This window comes from Sturnus vulgaris, chromosome 25, assembly GCF_052056855.1.
Source record: "Sturnus vulgaris isolate bStuVul1 chromosome 25, bStuVul1.hap1, whole genome shotgun sequence".
Lineage (NCBI taxonomy): Eukaryota > Metazoa > Chordata > Aves > Passeriformes > Sturnidae > Sturnus > Sturnus vulgaris.
Window position 1 is genome coordinate 4,665,196 of NC_142267.1, and position 17,269 is coordinate 4,682,464.

At 45.1% G+C, this 17,269-nt stretch overlaps 3 protein-coding genes across 4 annotated transcripts; all 3 read right to left on the reverse strand.

Moving 5' to 3' along the window:
• Positions 1-312: 312 nt before the first annotated feature.
• Positions 313-4,955, reverse strand: LOC106856371 (arylacetamide deacetylase-like 4). 2 transcript variants are annotated; one of them, XM_088178727.1, is made up of 4 exons: positions 4,780-4,955; positions 2,421-2,637; positions 2,172-2,235; positions 313-1,488 (listed from the first exon to the last, which is right to left on the reverse strand). In XM_088178727.1, exons 1-4 carry the CDS (start codon positions 4,870-4,872, stop codon positions 714-716), a joined length of 1,149 nt encoding a protein of 382 aa, XP_088034853.1. In that variant the 5' UTR covers positions 4,873-4,955; the 3' UTR covers positions 313-713. The 2 variants fall into 2 exon arrangements, with proteins under 2 accessions (XP_088034853.1, XP_014737141.1); XM_014881655.2 differs by lacking the exon at positions 4,780-4,955 and adding an exon at positions 4,140-4,301.
• A 665-nt stretch (positions 4,956-5,620) lies between these two features.
• LOC106856370 (arylacetamide deacetylase-like 4) lies at positions 5,621-9,124 on the reverse strand. The gene is made up of 4 exons (XM_088178560.1): positions 9,082-9,124; positions 7,594-7,657; positions 7,173-7,188; positions 5,621-6,759 (listed from the first exon to the last, which is right to left on the reverse strand). Exons 1-4 carry the CDS (start codon positions 9,122-9,124, stop codon positions 5,935-5,937), a joined length of 948 nt encoding a protein of 315 aa, XP_088034686.1. The 3' UTR covers positions 5,621-5,934.
• Positions 9,125-12,013: 2,889 nt separating this feature from the next.
• Positions 12,014-16,529, reverse strand: LOC106856381 (arylacetamide deacetylase-like 4). The gene is made up of 4 exons (XM_014881665.2): positions 16,353-16,529; positions 13,987-14,203; positions 13,551-13,614; positions 12,014-12,788 (listed from the first exon to the last, which is right to left on the reverse strand). Exons 1-4 carry the CDS (start codon positions 16,527-16,529, stop codon positions 12,014-12,016), a joined length of 1,233 nt encoding a protein of 410 aa, XP_014737151.2.
• Between the last annotated feature and the right edge of the window lie 740 nt (positions 16,530-17,269).

Consider the following 17,269-nt stretch of genomic DNA (forward strand, 5'->3'; position numbering starts at 1 on the left):
ATCTTTCCCTTGTCCTCTTCTCCACTCAGTTTCCAAGGACAGCTGTAGTACAGTATTTGGGTCCAATTTTCTACCAATCCTGCCCATCTTTTTGTGATGCAATCATATTTGTTTGTCCCACCCTCCCTGGCTGATGGAACTGTCCTTCAAGTTATGTGAGTGAAACATCACCCAGTAGTCCAGTGCTAAAACTGGGACAGAAAGGGGCTCCAGTCCTGCCTGTGTACTGAGAAACACGGGTGATGTTTGCCATGGAACCATTTGTTTGTTGTGCCCACAGTGACAGAGACCATGTTTGACACTGCATCATAATTACTTACTGTCATCATATTTATTATTTTATTGTCAGTGGTTCATAATGCACTAAAGTCAGCTGGGTTTTATTCTCACACCACACATACCTGCTAACACACAGTTTCTCTTCACACAGATATGTTTTATTTTAAGCAGCTGGAACAAACCAGGATGTCCATTCAAAGAATTGTTCTTTACTAACAGAGCTAAAGATAAGGGCTTGCAGCATGGTACAAGCTTGTATAAGGTTTGCATATTCCATGTTCCAACTAATAGCTGGAATGTGGTTCTGATGACCCTTGTTTATCATTGTTTAATGGCTGCCCCTGATTCACTAACCATAACCTGATATTAAATATCCTGAAAAGATATTTTCCTAGGTTGAGGCATGAACAGACTCATGGAATCTAAGATGTTTACTATAAGCTTTTTAGGAAGTTAACAACACTGTCCAATCCCCTTTTCCCAGATGGAAATGAGAAGCCACAATAATCATATAGGCTTATGATTCCATGGAATCCATCCTTGAGGTGGTACCAGGTCACTGGAACCCCGTTGTCCTCCAGCCTCTTCTTGTACAACAAGCCATCGTCCCGCAGCACGTCGTACTCACAGGTCAGGATGAAAGATTCTGGCAGCTGGTGAACGACAGAGTCTTCAGCCAGCAGTGGGCACAGGTTGGGCTCACAGAATCTCTTCACTGTCTCATAAACTTCAGCTATAAAATCAGTGGGCCTAAGTGGCTTCACACCTCTGACCTTAAATTCCTCGGGGATGTTGTCTGGACTCACCCACTTTTTATACTTCAGCCTCATGTCTGGAGGAATATGAGAGCCCTCCAAGACCTCTTGCATGTGCAGTGCGTCCCCATTGAGGTACAGCAAAGCAAAGAAAGCAGCACGTTCCCGGAATAGCAGAGGGACTCCTCGATTTTGATGATAGGATGGTAAATTGAAGTCCAGTGCCTGAAGGCCTGGGTAGATGAGGATCTGAGCACGGAGTCTGGGGAGGTCTGACCTGCCTGCCAGGGTCTGGCTCACAGCAGCTGCCAGGTTGCCCCCAGCACTGTCCCCACAGACAGTGACCCGGGCAGGATCCACGCCGTAGTGCTGCAGGTGCTGCAGGAAGTGCAGGCTGGCGCTCAGACAGTCTTCGTACGCAGCGGGGTATTTGTGCTCGGGGGCTAAACGGTACCTGGGACACACACACACAAGAAGGAAATGTCAGTAGTAATAACCAGGAAATGGTATCATATGCTGTTCTTCAGCACTACCACTTCTGGGGTGGTTTGGTTCTAGGTTAGGATCTCCAGTGCCTCCAAACAGCTGCTTCTCCATTTGGGATTATTGTAGATAAGCTGTAAATGGTGAGTTCAGTCACAAGGACTCACTGAAGTAGGATTGTTGCTGATTAATGATCTGAACAAGGAATTGTACAGCTCTTAGTGATGGTGAAAACTCCCTCTGGTACTCCTGACAAGAGTATTTAATAATTTTTGTGCCTCTGCTCGTGTAAAATGGGAATATTTCAGTGTGACTATTTTCTTTTCCCAGAGTTCCCAATTGCTTGGAGCATCTTATTATACGTCCATATGTTCAGCATAAGGAAGACTTTTTTCACCTAAGTTTTTTATTGGCTTTTATAGACTTCCTTAGTGTGCCAAATATTTCCATTTGTATATTTTCAGAGTATCTCTGGGCATGAATAGTTAAGGGCTGTGAAATCTCCATTATCACTATTTTTCTCTTTATGGACTTGACTGAATCCCATAGAAATTCCTGTGCCAAAAAAGAACATCTCCAAAAACAGCACAACTCTGCTGTGGTTCCACAGCAATACTAATCTCCCAACTACAGAACTGGGTAGTGTTCACTTACTGCACAGACACAACCACCGAGTCACTCTCCCTGGAGAGGTAGCGACACACCTTCTCATAGGTATCTGCAAAAGAAGTATTGTTGTTAGTGCTTTGCTATTGCCCTCAGCTTTCAGACAACCTAAGGAATTCCAGAAAGGCTTCAGACTTCATCCCAAATCACATGCTGAAACCACATCTTATTTCAATCTTCTAAAAAGATCAGAATATTCTTTCTACACTACTACAGCTCCTCCAGGAAGTATCTTACCAAGGCTCCCGAATACCCAGCCTCCTCCATGAAAGAAAAGGATGCCTCTCCTTGGCCCATCCGAGGTAGCTTTAGGCTGATAAACCCTCACAGGTACTTTGTTAAACTGCAGATCCTGGATAAAGAGCTTTGGATCCAACCCTAGTTTCCGTCCCTGTCGCACGTATCGGCCAAAAGTGATTTGGCTGCAAAGCCCAGTCTTCTCCAAAATCCTTCCCTGTTAAAGGTAAAAGACATTAAGGCACCATTAACAGTTTGGTGTTAGCCAGGATATAAAAACTCTGCTTTGTACTTACATCAAACTTATTTGGGGGAAATTTTAAAGAAACACAGAACTCTGATCTGGAAATGAAACCATTTTCCCAAGTTCTCACATCCTGCAGCCTGTAGAAAAATTTACTTGCAGTACTCAAATTCAATGTCATTTTAATGTCATATCAGAAATTTTATAGCGATCAGCCAAACCGATTATCCTGGAGTGCGTATTTTAAACATCAGCATTGTCCTGCACACATTTGTGGTCATTCTTTTTTTCACTTATACTTGATAACAACAATGAAATACAATATGTAGACACAAGTCTTCATTGCTGAAACTAATATTCATGAATTAGACCATAAAACTCAGTGAATTTGCAAATCTAAAGTAGCGAGCTGTGTTGAGTAAGTTAGTTACTGCTTTTTATTTGCACAACAGATCTACTGAGATAAATGAAGTTGCTTCCTTTCCCCATGCTCTTGCAAGCTAGAATATAAATCTGATGTAATAAGTGAACAAAAAAGAAGCAGAGTTCCAAACAGTTACCATTCACTGGCTGAACAAGATCCTTCTTTTTAATGCCCAGTGAATCTGACTTGTCACCTGCTAGTGAGGCTCAGGACTGCTGGGCAGCTTTGTCAGTAAATTTAAAGAGGATGTAAATGGTTTAAGAATCTGTGTGGATGAAAACAAAGTCTTTGTGATAGCAGCGGTGATGTGTGTGGCTAAAGGAGTGACAAAACCAAAGACTTTAAGAAATTCAAAGACAGCAAGTAACAGAGGCAGAGCTGAGGAGGGTTCTAATGCCGTTTATGCAACACTGCCAAGGGGAGTCCAGGGATTAAGTAAAGCAGCCCTAACCGGATTGTGTGCCATAAATGTCAGCCGTGGCAGGAGCAGCTGAAGGGCTGCAGCTTTCCCTGTGCAAGGTGATTTCACCTGAAGGTGCGGGCAGTTATCAGGCGAAACACCAGCCCGGCCCCGATTCTGAGGCTGCCATCGAGCCGGTCGCAGTCTCCGCTAACACGTCCCAGCACGTTCCTGACCCGGCAACGGGGTTTGCCTGGGACAGGGGCAGTGTTCCCTGCAGCATCCCGGCCGGGGGATGCCCGGGGTAGTGTCCGCACCAGGGTGTCCGGGACAGCATCCTCCACCGGGGGATGCTCGGGACAGCGTCTTCCACCGGGGGATGCTCGGTCAGTGTTTGGGCCGGCGGCGCCGGGGGTGCAGTGTCCGGATCGGGGGTGCCCTTGCAGTGTCCGGATCGGGGGGTACCCCGGGGCAGAATCGCAGGTGTTCCCCGCATCCCCTCCCCGTGATGCGGCACCGCCAGCATCCCACGGGGACAGCGGGGACACGCGGCTCCTGCCCCCAGCTCCCCTTGTTTTTACAACCGCTGCCCACCCGCCCCCAGCCCGCGGGTCCCCCCGCTCGCCCCTCGCCCCCCGCTCCGGCACTCACCAGCGCGGCGGTGCCGAGCAGCACGGTCAGCACCAGGCGCAGCTTGGCCGGCTGGTTCACCCCGGGCGGGATGTCATAGCCGGGCAGGCCGAGCAGCACCGCGGCCGCCGCCAGCGCCGCCAGGGGCAGGAGCAGCAGCAGCAGCGCGGGCAGCAGCGCCATGGCCCGGCCGCGGCCCTGCGGGGCTCCCGCAGCAGCGCTCGGCAGAGCCGCGGCCCCGTCACGGGCCGAGTGCGGCCGCTCCGCAAAGCCGGCGCAGGGGTCATGGTGCGGGCGGCCGGGGGGAGCCGCGCGGAGCGGCCGGAGGCGCCGGCCGGGTAATCTTGGTTCAAGGAGGCCCGGCGTGACCTGCGCGCGGTACCGGGGAACGGACGGGCCCGGCGCCGCCTCCCGCCGCCCCGGCTGGCACGGCCCCCGCGCCCCCGGCCGGATCACCGCGGGTCTCTGCCTGCACGGAGGGACGCTTCGGCAAGGGCTGCCTGCCCTTGCGCACGGAAATCTAAGGGAAGGCAGCGTCTGTTTTTGTGAAAAGTTCTGTTCTTCTCAGCCCTATAGGATTCCCCCCCCCCCCTTTTTTTTTTTTCCTGGGGATTTCCTTAGGAAGAGGAGCAATGGGCATAAACTAAAACGCAAGTTTCACCTCAATACGCAGAAGAACTTCTTTACGTTGAGGGTGACAGAGCACTGGGACAGTGCCCAGGAAGGGTGTGGCGTTTCCCTCTCTGGAAGACATTCCAAGCACACCTGGATGTGTTCCTGCATCACCTGCTCCAGGTGACCCTGCCTTGGCAGGGATTGCACTGGATGATCTCCAGAGATCACTCCCAACCCTAGCAATTCTGGGATTTCCATGTCCTCAGTCTGCCTGTTCTGAGTGTGCTCGCTGCTGTTCTTCCTTGCTTTCCTCAGCAGGGTGTAATGAAGCATCATATCAGGGAAACACAGTCTCATCCTGTAAATAAAACTCAGGCCATGGAGAAAGCACAAACTGACAGATTCTAGCACAGAATCACAGCAGAGATTCTGCAAAAGTTAATACTGGGGGACACCCTTTGGAAGAACATGAAAACATTTTGCTTCATATTCCCTCTTTAAGCGGTACCTTTCAGTAGACACAGATGAAGAGCCCACTTCACTGATCCTTCCTGCCTTTCTAAAACCTGATGTCAGCACTTCCTCTCAACACTATGCCTGCCCTCGGTGGGCATAGTAGAGACTTCCCAAAATTAAAAAGGATTTTGTAGAGCTACAATTATTTCAAAATCAGAGCAGCCCTTACTTGCCTCCAGCTAGGTGTCCACCATCAACTCTGGCCCTGCACTGCTGCTTTTGCAGCCATGGAATCTCAATCTCCTCACTGAGACCTTGATCTTTGTTTCTCCGGAGTTTTCTCTCCATCTCACTCTCTACCTACCTTATACTTTTTAGCTGAATTAAATCATGCTTTGGAGCTTATCAGATAGACATCACGAATAAGCTGGCTGTATTGAGGAACATTTAATCCAAATCATTCCACATAGATTATTTGTATAGAAGTAAATAATTTAGTAATTAAAGATAAGGAACCAATCAGATGCCAATTTTTTAAAAAAACACAGCACCCAGAAAAATTGTAATGATTGAATTGTCAGGAGTCTCATAAAGAAAAGATCTGTGTTAATTTGAAGTTCATGGATATCAGAATTAGTATTTTAAGCATCAAAAGGTGTCACATTCTTGCTGACCAGCACTACCTGAGGTGTGAGAAGCTAAGCAGAGATATTAGTGGGAGAAGCATACTGAGGGAGAATTCTTTTTACAGGCCTTTTATAAATGCAACAACCCTGTCCAATCCCCTCTTCCCAGACGGAAATGACAAACCACGATAATCAAATAGGTTTACAATTCCATGGAATCCATCCTTGAGGTGGTACCAGGTCACTGGAACCCCGTTGTCCTCCAGCCTCTTCTTGTACAACAAGCCATCGTCCCGCAGCACGTCGTACTCACAGGTCAGGATGAAAGATTCTGGCAGCTGCTGAATAATTGTGTCTTCAGCCAGCAGTGGGCACAGGGTGGGCTCAGAGAATCTCTTCATCGTCTCATAAACTTCAGGCTGGAATTCACAGGGCTTATGTGGTTTGTAGCCTCTGACCTTAAATTCCTCAGGGATGTTGTCTGGACTCACCCACTTCTTATACTTCAGCCTCATGTCTGGAGGAACATGAGCACCCTCCAAGACCTCTTCCAGATTTGATGCGTTCCCTTGAAAGTACTGCAGAGAATAATAAGCAGCACGTTCCCGGAATAGCAGAGGGACTCCCCGGTTTTGTTGGTAGGATGGTAAATTGAAGTCCAGTGCCTGAAGGCCTGGGTAGATGAGGATCTGAGCACGGAGTCTGGGGAGGTCTGACCTGCCTGCCAGGGTCTGGCTCACAGCAGCTGCCAGGTTGCCCCCAGCACTGTCCCCACAGACAGTGACCCGGGCAGGATCCACGCCGTAGTGCTGCAGGTGCTGCAGGAAGTGCAGGCTGGCGCTCAGACAGTCTTCGTACGCAGCGGGGTATTTGTGCTCGGGGGCTAAACGGTACCTGGGACACACACAGAAACAGTAAAAGTAACAGAAGGAAATATCGTAAGTCTAAATACAAAATTTCTACAGCACCCTGGTTTTTCCTTGGAGGTTTGGAGTGTTGGAGTAATTTTTCCTTCAGAAAAAAAAGCCCATGAAGGCATTTTTATCTATTAAATAGGTATTTGTCCAATGAGTCATCACAGAGAAGTGATAGCCATAGGATGGGGTTGCAAGGACATAGCATAGTTGGGGTTTTCTGAGAGCAGCCCTGATCACAAATTAAGTGATGTAACTTCATTTTTCTCTTCTGGTGTAGACTGCATCTGGGTTGTGTATTAGGTAATTTAATCAATCCACACCTCACCTTTACTTAGGATATTTAACTTTTATAATTACTTTTTCTTTATTTAAATAACTGGGACACTTATTTTTCAGTATCACTAGTATTAGTAGTACTAATTAGTAGCATTGTTACTTACTAGCATTTGATTCTTGCTGTTAGAAAGTTCACCAGGTAATTACACTTATTTAAACCAATCACTGAATCGTCACCTTCCCAGTCAGTCTCTTAGTAATTTCTCAACACATTGTGGAACTCTCTTCTGGAAAGCATTCCTTGGTTTTGCATGGTGCCAGCATAGCTCTATGTTGGGAGACACATGGACCTTACAGTGGGCTGTGTCTGCACTGTTAGCTGATGGAGCAGGGAGAGAAATTAAAACAGCCTCCTTGAAATTCTGTCTGGACACCCGGGATTGTGGGAAACTCATAGAAAATGCTGAGTTGGAAGGGACCCATAAGGATCCTGAAGAGGAGCATTCCCACCAGCTGCACATCCCTGCAGTGCTGAGAAGGAACAAGAGGCAAAATTCCTCTCGGGGGCAGCTGGCTGTAACTCACCCCACAGACACCACCAGCGAGTTGCTTTCCTTGGCAATGTACTGGCAGATCTTTTCATGGGAATCTGAAACACATCAAAGGATATTTTACTGCCCACAAATGGTCCAGCTCCCCTCATCCCTCTCCCCTCTCCCCCTGCCCACCACCTCCCTTGGCAGTGCTGGGTGGGAAAGCCCAGCTGGAGTTCTGCCTTCCAGCAGTTGGAAATTATATAACTTTTCTAATTAATTTTTATTTAATTGTTTTAATGAATCATAACTAGTATATTAATGATAAGTAGTGTGCTAGTCTTAAATCACTTTTAGGCAGGATGTTTCTTTACAGAGCCTGTTATTGTTTGATTGGGAAAATCACTGAAACGTCTAAAAGTTTTCAAACTGAAAGTTCTAAAAGTTTTGCCAAACTAATCTTGATATGCTTCAAAGAACAAGGCCTGGGAGAGGGTGTGTATTGTTGAAACTGGATACAAGAAGGACAGAATTTATGGACTACAAGGACATATTTTGGAAACCAGAATATAAAGAAGCAGCTAACAAAAAACTCAGTATATGTATGTTGGAAAGTCCCTACCAGAGGAAAAACATATCAAAAAGACTAAAGAGGATAGAATACCAATTTATGAAAGAGAATTAAGTAATTTAGAACCAATGGGCATTAATTTATTTGCTGAAAGTGTATAAAAAGGTGAAAAAGCCTTTTATCACTGCCTACTATACATAGGCCAGAATTCTGTTGGCCACACACACACTGTGACCATGGCTAAAGCCAGGCCTGGCTAAAGCTGTGTCTTAGAGTGAATTTATGATGTTTGTATCCCCTATTTTCTGTTCTTTTAGTGTTAAATGTTAAGTTCTGTAACTTTAAAACAAGTTCCAGGAGTAAAGAGGGAAAGAAAAAGTGCAAAGTTTGTTATCAAAGACTGCACTTGCTCCCCTGCTTCCTTCACACAGACTGTGTTGTCTGCAGTAAACTGCAGCACAGAGCTCTCCTTTGCTTGTAGTTAGTATTTCTAGCTAGCTGAGGCAAAGAAGCTCCCTGGACTCTAGTTTTTCTCCCTTTTTCTTAAAATTGTTCAGACTGCTCAGGACTGAAAACCCAAAAAAGCACCGGGAGCTCACACCTGTGGCCCACCAGGCCTGGCCTGTGCTGTGACATTTCCCAGCGCCAGAGGGACTGAGAACAGCCTGAGTGTACAACCCACAAAAAAAACTCTTCTAAATTTGTCATCTCTTCGGAGCGGCGAAAACTTTTACTGTTTAGTATTGCTCATTTTTTGTGCTGGGAAGTGCTTTGCCTGTTAAATAAACAGTTTTTCCCCACTTCTCTCCGAAAAAAATATTTCCCCGAACCAGTTGAGGAAAAAAAAAAAAAAACCTGCTTAAATCTCTTTCGTAAAGAAACCCCATTGAAACGTTTCCTCCCAAATTTTCCCTAAGCCAAGACACGCAGCCGGGCCGGTGCCGGTGTCCGGGCCGGGCCGGGCCGTACCGAGCCCGCAGCAGATCCAGCCCCCGCCGTGGAACAGCAGCATGGCGGAGCGCGGGCGGGCGCGGGGCCGGTACAGCCGCACGGGCACCCCCCCGAGCCGCGCGTCCTCCTGCCGCACCCCCGGCACCGGGCCCGGCCTCCAGCCCGAGAACACGAGGCGTCTGACGGCCAGGCTGCTGCACAGCTCCATCTTCTCAAAAATCCTGCCCTGTTGGGAAGAGGGAGGACAGCGGGCGTGAGCTGAGGGGACCGCCCGCAGACAGCCCGGAGGGGGCACCCGGTGAGGGAGGAGCAGGTGAGGAGCGGCTGGTGAGGGGCACCAGGGGAAGGGCAACTGGTGAGGGGTAACTGGTGAGGAGAAAATGGTGAGGGGTAATTGGTGTGGGGTAAAGGGTGAGGGGGACCGGGAGAAGGGCAAGTAGTGAGGGGTAACTGGTGAGGGGCACCAGGGGAAGGGCAACTGGTGAGGGGAAAATGGTGAGAGGAAAATGGTGAGGGGAAGATGGTGAGGGGCACCGGGAAAAGGGCAACTGGTGAGGGGCAAAGAGTGAGGGGCAAAGGGTGAGGGACACCTGGAGAAGGGCAAAGGGTGAGGGGCAGATGGTGAGGGGAAGATGGTGAGGGGCACCGGGAAAAGGGCAACTGGTGAGGGGCAAAGAGTGAGGGGCAAAGGGTGAGGGGCAAAGGGTGAGGGACACCTGGAGAAGGGCAAAGGGTGAGGGGCAGATGGTGAGGGGTAAATGGTGAGGGGTAACTGGGAGAAGGGCAAGTAGTGAGAGGCAAAGGTTGAGGGGTAACTGATGAAGGGCAGATGGTGAGGGGTAAATGGTGAGGGGCAAAGGGTGAGGGGTAAATGGTGAAGGGTAACTGGAGAGGGGCACCAGGAGAAGGGCAGCTGGTGAGGGACACTCATTAAAGCAGCAACTGGTGAGGGGCAATTGGTGATGAGGCTCCTGGTGAGCAAAAGGCAATTGGTGAAGGGGCAGCTGGTGAGGGAGGCTTTGCCAGTGCTCCCAAGTGTCTCTCGTCCCTCTAAGGTTTCTGGGGTTTCTGGTTTTTTTGATTCTTAAAAAGCATCCAGTCTCCATTACTGGTACTTCCATTACCTAGCCTTCCATGTTACTGGAGAGCCCCAAGAATGGCCTAAAAACATCATGTGTGCTTAGCTAACATGGAAATCAAAGCAATCTCACTTTTTATAAATATTTAATTTTAAATTTAATTAGGAAAGCTCAGCTGATAAAGCTTGGGTTCTTATGGTTGACTTAAGCCTTATGTAATAGGGAAAATCTGACTGACGTCTAACAGAAATGATTTTCCAAAAACTGTCCTCTCAAGTCAGCTCCCAGAAGAGAAAAGCCATCATTTAAGCCTTGATGGAGCTGGCAGCATTCCGGTATTTACAAATACAACAAAATTAACATCTAACAAGGTTTCTGGCACAAGCCATAGCAGAGTTACTCACCAGAGTAGATGTAACAATCAAAGCAGCAACAATAAGTCGGAGTTTTCCAGGATTGTTCACTCCAGGAGGGATGCTGCAATTGGCGTACTCAGTTTGAATTGTTCTTACAATTGCTGCTATGAATGAAGCAACAAAAATCACCAGCACAATCACTGGCAGTAGATAAAAAAATGCCATTTCTCTATCCAGGGGTGATGTGTTTTCACACCTATCTATGATTTGGCTTTTTCAGGTAACAGTAAGGCCTGGAGCAGTCCCAGTTTGCAAGAGATCTCTCAGGTGTTGCTCACTTTAAAGTCTTTGGAAACGTTGTGGGATGTGCCAGCAGTTACTACATTGGAGAAGAGTCAATGGGTTTAATTTCCTGTTTATCTTTATGGTAATTGTGAGACTGATAAAGGGTCTGGTATTGAATACAGAATTCTTGGATTGTGGATGATCACAGTCAGTGCTCAGAGACTGAATTGAGTCCTGAATGAAGTTCTAGTCTATGACAGAGAGCCAGTGAATGTGGAGATTAAATTATCCCTTGCAGCTGACCTGCAGCCACAACATTCACTTCCTGCATTGTGGGTGTGCTTTACGTAGTTTGGAATACAAACCTTTAACAAGGACATTTAGAAAAGAAAATGGAAACAAGGGAGGGGTGGGGACAAAAGGTAAGGTAACATGCTCTGCAAGAGGAAATGCATCAGTCCTATTTTGTTTTTAGATTATTTGGGGCTTGAAGCAACCTGGGCTAGACCAGGTGTCCCTGCCCATGGCAGGGTGTTGGAATGAGATGAGCTTTAATGTTCCTTCCAACCCAAACTATTCTGTGATTCTCGGATTCTGTTTAAGCACAGGAACAAATTGTTCAGTGTACCCATATGTTTAATAAACATAAGAAAACATCTAAAGCATTTTCTCCATTGTAGTTTAAACAAAGTCAATAGAGTATTTCTGTTGGGAACAGTTGCAGTTCTATAAGTCAAGTTAACTAAAGTGACTTCATGTTTTTTGAGTATAAAATACTGATTACCTGGCCAACAGACATCTTCTTCAAACTGGGAGTCTTAAACTCAGGTGCTTTGTGTAGCAGAGTTCAGACTGTGCATTATAGCATTGTAGTGTCAGTATCTTTCTCCTTTGCCAAAACCACACTTCTAGGAAGAATGAAATATTTGACTGTAATTGAATAAAACAAGTCAGACCAGATGTTGGCTTAAAAGTTTACTGCATATTTTATATGTACTCAGAGAGCAGCATTTGTACTGACAAGTGTCTAGTCCAAACAGCTTAAAATAGGCAGACTGTGCAGGGGCTACTTCAAACAGCACTAAAAGAAATTATTCCTGAAATCTCTTTTACGGTGATCACATAATTGCTTATTAACAAATTGTCCTATATGAACTTCTTAAATGGAATTTAGAAGTATAAAAGACCACAGAAATTTGGCAGTTCATACAGAAACAAAGAAAAACGTTGTTATAAGCTTCTTAGAAAATTCACAATATTTTCAAGGCCCCTTTTCCCAGCTGGAAATGACAACCAGTCACTATTAAATGAGTTTATGATTCCATGGAATCCATCCTCGAGGTGGTACCAGGTCACTGGAACCCCGTTGTCCTCCAGCCTCTTCTTGTACAACAAGCCATCGTCCCGCAGCACGTCGTACTCACAGGTCAGGATGAAAGATTCTGGCAGCTGCTGAATAACTGTGTCTTCAGCCAGCAGTGGGCACAGGGTGGGCTCAGAGAATCTCTTCACTGTCTCAAAAACTTCAGTTGTACAGTCAAGTAGCACACGTGGTTTGTAACCTCTGACCTTAAATTCCTCGGGGATGTTGTCTGGACTCACCCACTTCTTATACTTTAATTTAATATCTATAGGAATATGGGAACCTTCCAAAACCTCTTCCAGTTTTGCTGCACTTCCATTTAGATACTGCAGCATGTAGAAAGCAGCACGTTCCCGGAATAGCAGAGGGACTCCCCGGTTTTGTTGGTAGGATGGTAAATTGAAGTCCAGTGCCTGAAGGCCTGGGTAGATGAGGATCTGAGCACGGAGTCTGGGGAGGTCTGACCTGCCTGCCAGGGTCTGGCTCACAGCAGCTGCCAGGTTGCCCCCAGCACTGTCCCCACAGACAGTGACCCGGGCAGGATCCACGCCGTAGTGCTGCAGGTGCTGCAGGAAGTGCAGGCTGGCGCTCAGACAGTCTTCGTACGCAGCGGGGTATTTGTGCTCGGGGGCTAAACGGTACCTGGGACACACACACAAGTGGATGAGAAGGAAATACGAGTTTTAAATGCATTGCTAAAGTCCTGGTTACTGCAGCCAGGATTACCCTGATTTCTGCAGAATTTTCATTGTCTCCATAGGATTACCATCAATAAGATAGAGGTGGTGCAGATTATTTTGTTATGATATCATCTGTTTATGATGTCTCTTAGGTCATTAAGAACACAGGAGTACTCAGCTGCCAACTCTATGTAGGTTTTATTGACAATCATTTAGGTACTTTCTGTTTAGTTACTTTCAGTTTCTGATGGGTTGGACACAAATGACAATACTTCTGGTTTATATCTTTGTTACATGAAGTTATGTTACACATCCTCGTAATCTGAACCATTATGTCAGTATTTTGATAATGTATTAGCTTGTCATTCACACTGTGCTTCTCTAAGCAGCAAACAGCCTTTCTGTGAATAAGTGTTAAGGAGCTCATATAGCTTATCTCTTTACAATCAGTTTTGAGTTTGGAATTTGAAAATAGTGATTCCAAACTTCATTTTCCAACTAGATATCCCAAAGTGTAATTTGTGATGTAATCAGACAGTGAAAACAATCCAAGTGTGTCTTCAGTGTCTTCAAGCAGCAGCAGAATGAAGTTGTAAATCACACACTTGAGAAGTCTCACAGAGACTTTTCTCTGAGGAAGATTGTTGCTATGTCTGGAGGGACAGGAGGTGATATTTACACTATAGGAAATAATCTCTCAAAATCAGCATGAGCAAAAACTCACCCCACAGATACAACCACAGATTCACTTTCTCTGGCAATAAAGCGGCACAGCTCTTCGTGGGTCTCTGAAAGAGATTTGGTGGGGTTTGGGTTTAGCTTGGGGTGCATTTTCTCTCCAGAGATGCTATCTATTGGAGAGGTCAAAGAATTGCAAGAAGGAAATGTTCTCTGCTTTTCTCTGCTGCTTCCTACAAAGCTCTTCAGTTCTTTTGTGCCTCCTCATCTTCCTATTTCAGTATTTTCCCCCTTATATCATTGTCCTGTAAGAAAAATCACATGATCCACAGCAGATGCCTTCTTGTGGCAGCAAGAATGATGAGATTGAACCTGTGGTTATACTCAAAGTTTGCAACTGCTACAGATAAAGAAGCAACCAACTTTACTATTTATGAAGTATGTATTTTTAAAAACTGAACTGTTTCTGTTAGATATCTTACCGAGACTTCCAAATACCCATCCTCCTCCATGAAAAAACATAACTCCTCTCCTTTGGCTGGCAGGTGGAGCCTTAGGCTGGTAAATCCTTACAGGCACTTTCTCAAACGACAGATCCTTAATGAAGAGCTTCGGATCCTCCCCCAGAGTCCTTCTGCCTTGCATATACCTCACAAAGTTCACCTGAGTGCAGATGCCAAGGTTTTCCAAAATCCTTCCCTGTTCAAAGGCAGAGAGAACAGAGAGCTCCCTTGAGAGATCCTGTATTTTCCAAAGGAAGGGAACTGTGTGGACAGTAAACTCACGGTGCTGAAGTCATGTATTTTTAGGGCAATAATAAACTGAGAGTAGTTATACAGGGATAGGAGACAACTGAACTAGTGACAGCAGCATCAGGAGAGGTTATGAGAGAGTTACATGAACCAAAGAACAGAACCCCAAACAATGCAGCATTAACAGACTGGTGAAATAGATCCCTCTGCTTCCTCAGCAGGTCCTTTACCTAACATTGAAAGCAGGTTTGGTTTTCACTGGTTATTCTATCCTTCCCCCACAGAAAATGTGCAAACATAGCAAAAAATGATCATTCTGGTGCTGATTCTCATGGTACAAACACTTGCCCAAAGTAGAGTTGACTAAGTTAAGAATGTGTTTGATAATCTCTTTATGACCCATCTCCTAAGTCTCACTGATGTGTGCCATGCACTGACAACAAGATCCTGACATATTTAGTAGGAATGGACTTCTGTTCATTCTCTGTGCCATAGGGATATTTATGCCAAGCACTAGAAAATGAATACAAATCAGAGCTGGTGCTCCAGCATAACTCAGCATAAATAAAAGAAAAGGCGTAGCCTCAGTTTTGAAATGCATTTTTCAGCCGTGCCAGTCAGCACTTCAGTCCTCAGGAGCATTTGGATCAAGTTCATAATACACAGGATTCTGTTACAAATACTTCTTACTAAACATCCACATCTGCATGGATTGTCAGTAGTGTCCTGACTCTCAATATATTTATCTACAAAAAGTCTTTTTCTCAGTGATTCCAGATATTTATAATATTCTCCATGCCTGATCTTGAGGAAAGATTTCTTGAAGAAACTAAGACATTTTGCAATAATAATGATTTTATTTTGTACAGAAACTAGTCGTAGTGCCTCCATTGTATACAAACATGATTAAATTATATATTCTTTTGTATTTGCTATTTTCCAAGTAGGAATGGACCAATACTAAGAATATTTTAACTTCTACATTCAACTTGTTTGTTTTCTTTCACCCTGTATTGTTTACATTGCAGCATGTAATGCTGCTTTATGGTGGGCAGTGAATTGATGATTAAAAGAGAACTGGTTTTTCCATCTGCTTAAGTGATGTAATCTCTTTCTAATTACAACTTCTGTGCAGCCAAAGTATGAGAATATATATCTAGAATTCTTTACTATGGTTGACCATAATCTAGAATATTTCTGTCAGATAATTTTTTTCTCTTTGTTTTCCTTTTTACATTTTACATAGCTTGTATCTCTTTGCAGATATTCCATTCAGTTAATTTAGTAAATATATGCACAACCTCATTATCTTGTGTGTAATGCCATGTCTCATCAGAGCATCTCTACACCTATCATTACATAGAAATACCCGTGATTCAGTGAGTTCCTGTGTTAGCAGAGCTCACCAGATGTTGAATGCTGCTCTTGGGGACTGATTACCTTCCAACACTTCACAAGCTGCTTCACCTGGAGAAGCTGGGCTGGCCAGAGCCTCTCATTGCCATTAGACAATCCTGCTTAGTTGCTGCAGGAGTGACATAAAAATGCTTTGGGCAGAAGAATTCCTTCAGTGCCTCATGGGCAATGTTCCCTAATTTTGTCACTTGTGTGACAGAAACTCTCCCTTCCCAAGGCCATTTCTGAAATGTTCAGCTTCTCACTTTATATTCAAAATAAATACAGAATTCTCATCCCATGCTCAAGAAAAGCTTGAAAGCCTGGCTCAGAGACATGTGGTCTAGTCTGAACCAAGAATGGAAATACAAATGATCCAACATGGATAAACATCATAAATCAAATCACTGCTAGGTCAGCTTGAGTCAGGGCAGAAGCACACTCAGACTTTCACACACTTGTGTGAGGGCAGCATTTAGGTACTGCCTGAGGTAGAGTTGGGCAGGACTGGGCTAGAGCAGTGCAGTGTCAAAAGCCTGGCAAAAGTTTCTTTAGCAACACTCAGCTCAATAAAACAATCAGCATGCAGCAATGCCCTGCTCTCCTCTCTGGAACATAAATCCATGCAGGGTTCCAGCACAGAACTTTAAAATCTACAGATTCACTGTTCTTCCCCCAAAAATCACACCAGGTTTACTTACCACCACAGCTGTGCATATTAAAATTATATGAATGATTCGAAGCTTTGCAGGCTGATTCACTCCAGGAGGAATTTCTGAGTTGGAAAAATCAAAATTGATTGCTCCCATGACCAACAATATAAATCCAGCAAGAAAAACAGCTAAGAATAACACCAGCACTGCGAGTACAACTGCCATTTTGCTGAACTGCAGTGATCTGACATGTCTTTGATTTGACTTTCCAATATATATTTGTCTTGTTACTTCCTGATTCTTTGTTAATCTTCCTGTTCTTTGTTTGCTCCAGTAAAAACCTCTCTCCTCCATTTTACAAATACATTAGCAGGTATCTTTCCCTCTCCCACTTTCTTTCCCCTCCATTCTTGTTATCTCACAAAAGATAAGTTGCTCAAAGTCCTTGATTTGTTAACAGATCTATGCCAGCAGCATTTTGGAATTCTTGCAAGAAACCAGTGCTTAGCTGGGAGTGTTATGAATGAACTGCATTAGTATTAAATTAATTGGAGGTGGAAAATGGACAGAGGGAGTTTGTGAGCTTTGTGGCACTGTAAACACCCATCTTTCCTCAGGAGTGAGAACCTGCATGTGATTTGTCATTCAAAAGGGCCAAAGGGATTGTCACCAGTGCTCTTTGGAAAAGTGCACTTAGAAAATTCTGTCATCACTCAAATTTCAATTCTTTTTAGTACTTGTGTTTTCTTCTAAGAGAAGAACATGCTTGAAAAAAGCCACATGAGGCTGACTTTAGATTCATGATTAGGTAACCTCGTTGCAGGTAACTTTCAGTAACTCTGAGTGCAACGGGTACAGCTGAGAATGACTTAAGATAACCAGTGGTTAAAGAGTTCCAAATCGAACTGCTTTATCTTGTTCTTGCTGAGGAGTAGGATTGTGCTAATGTAGAGGAGGTGCACTTT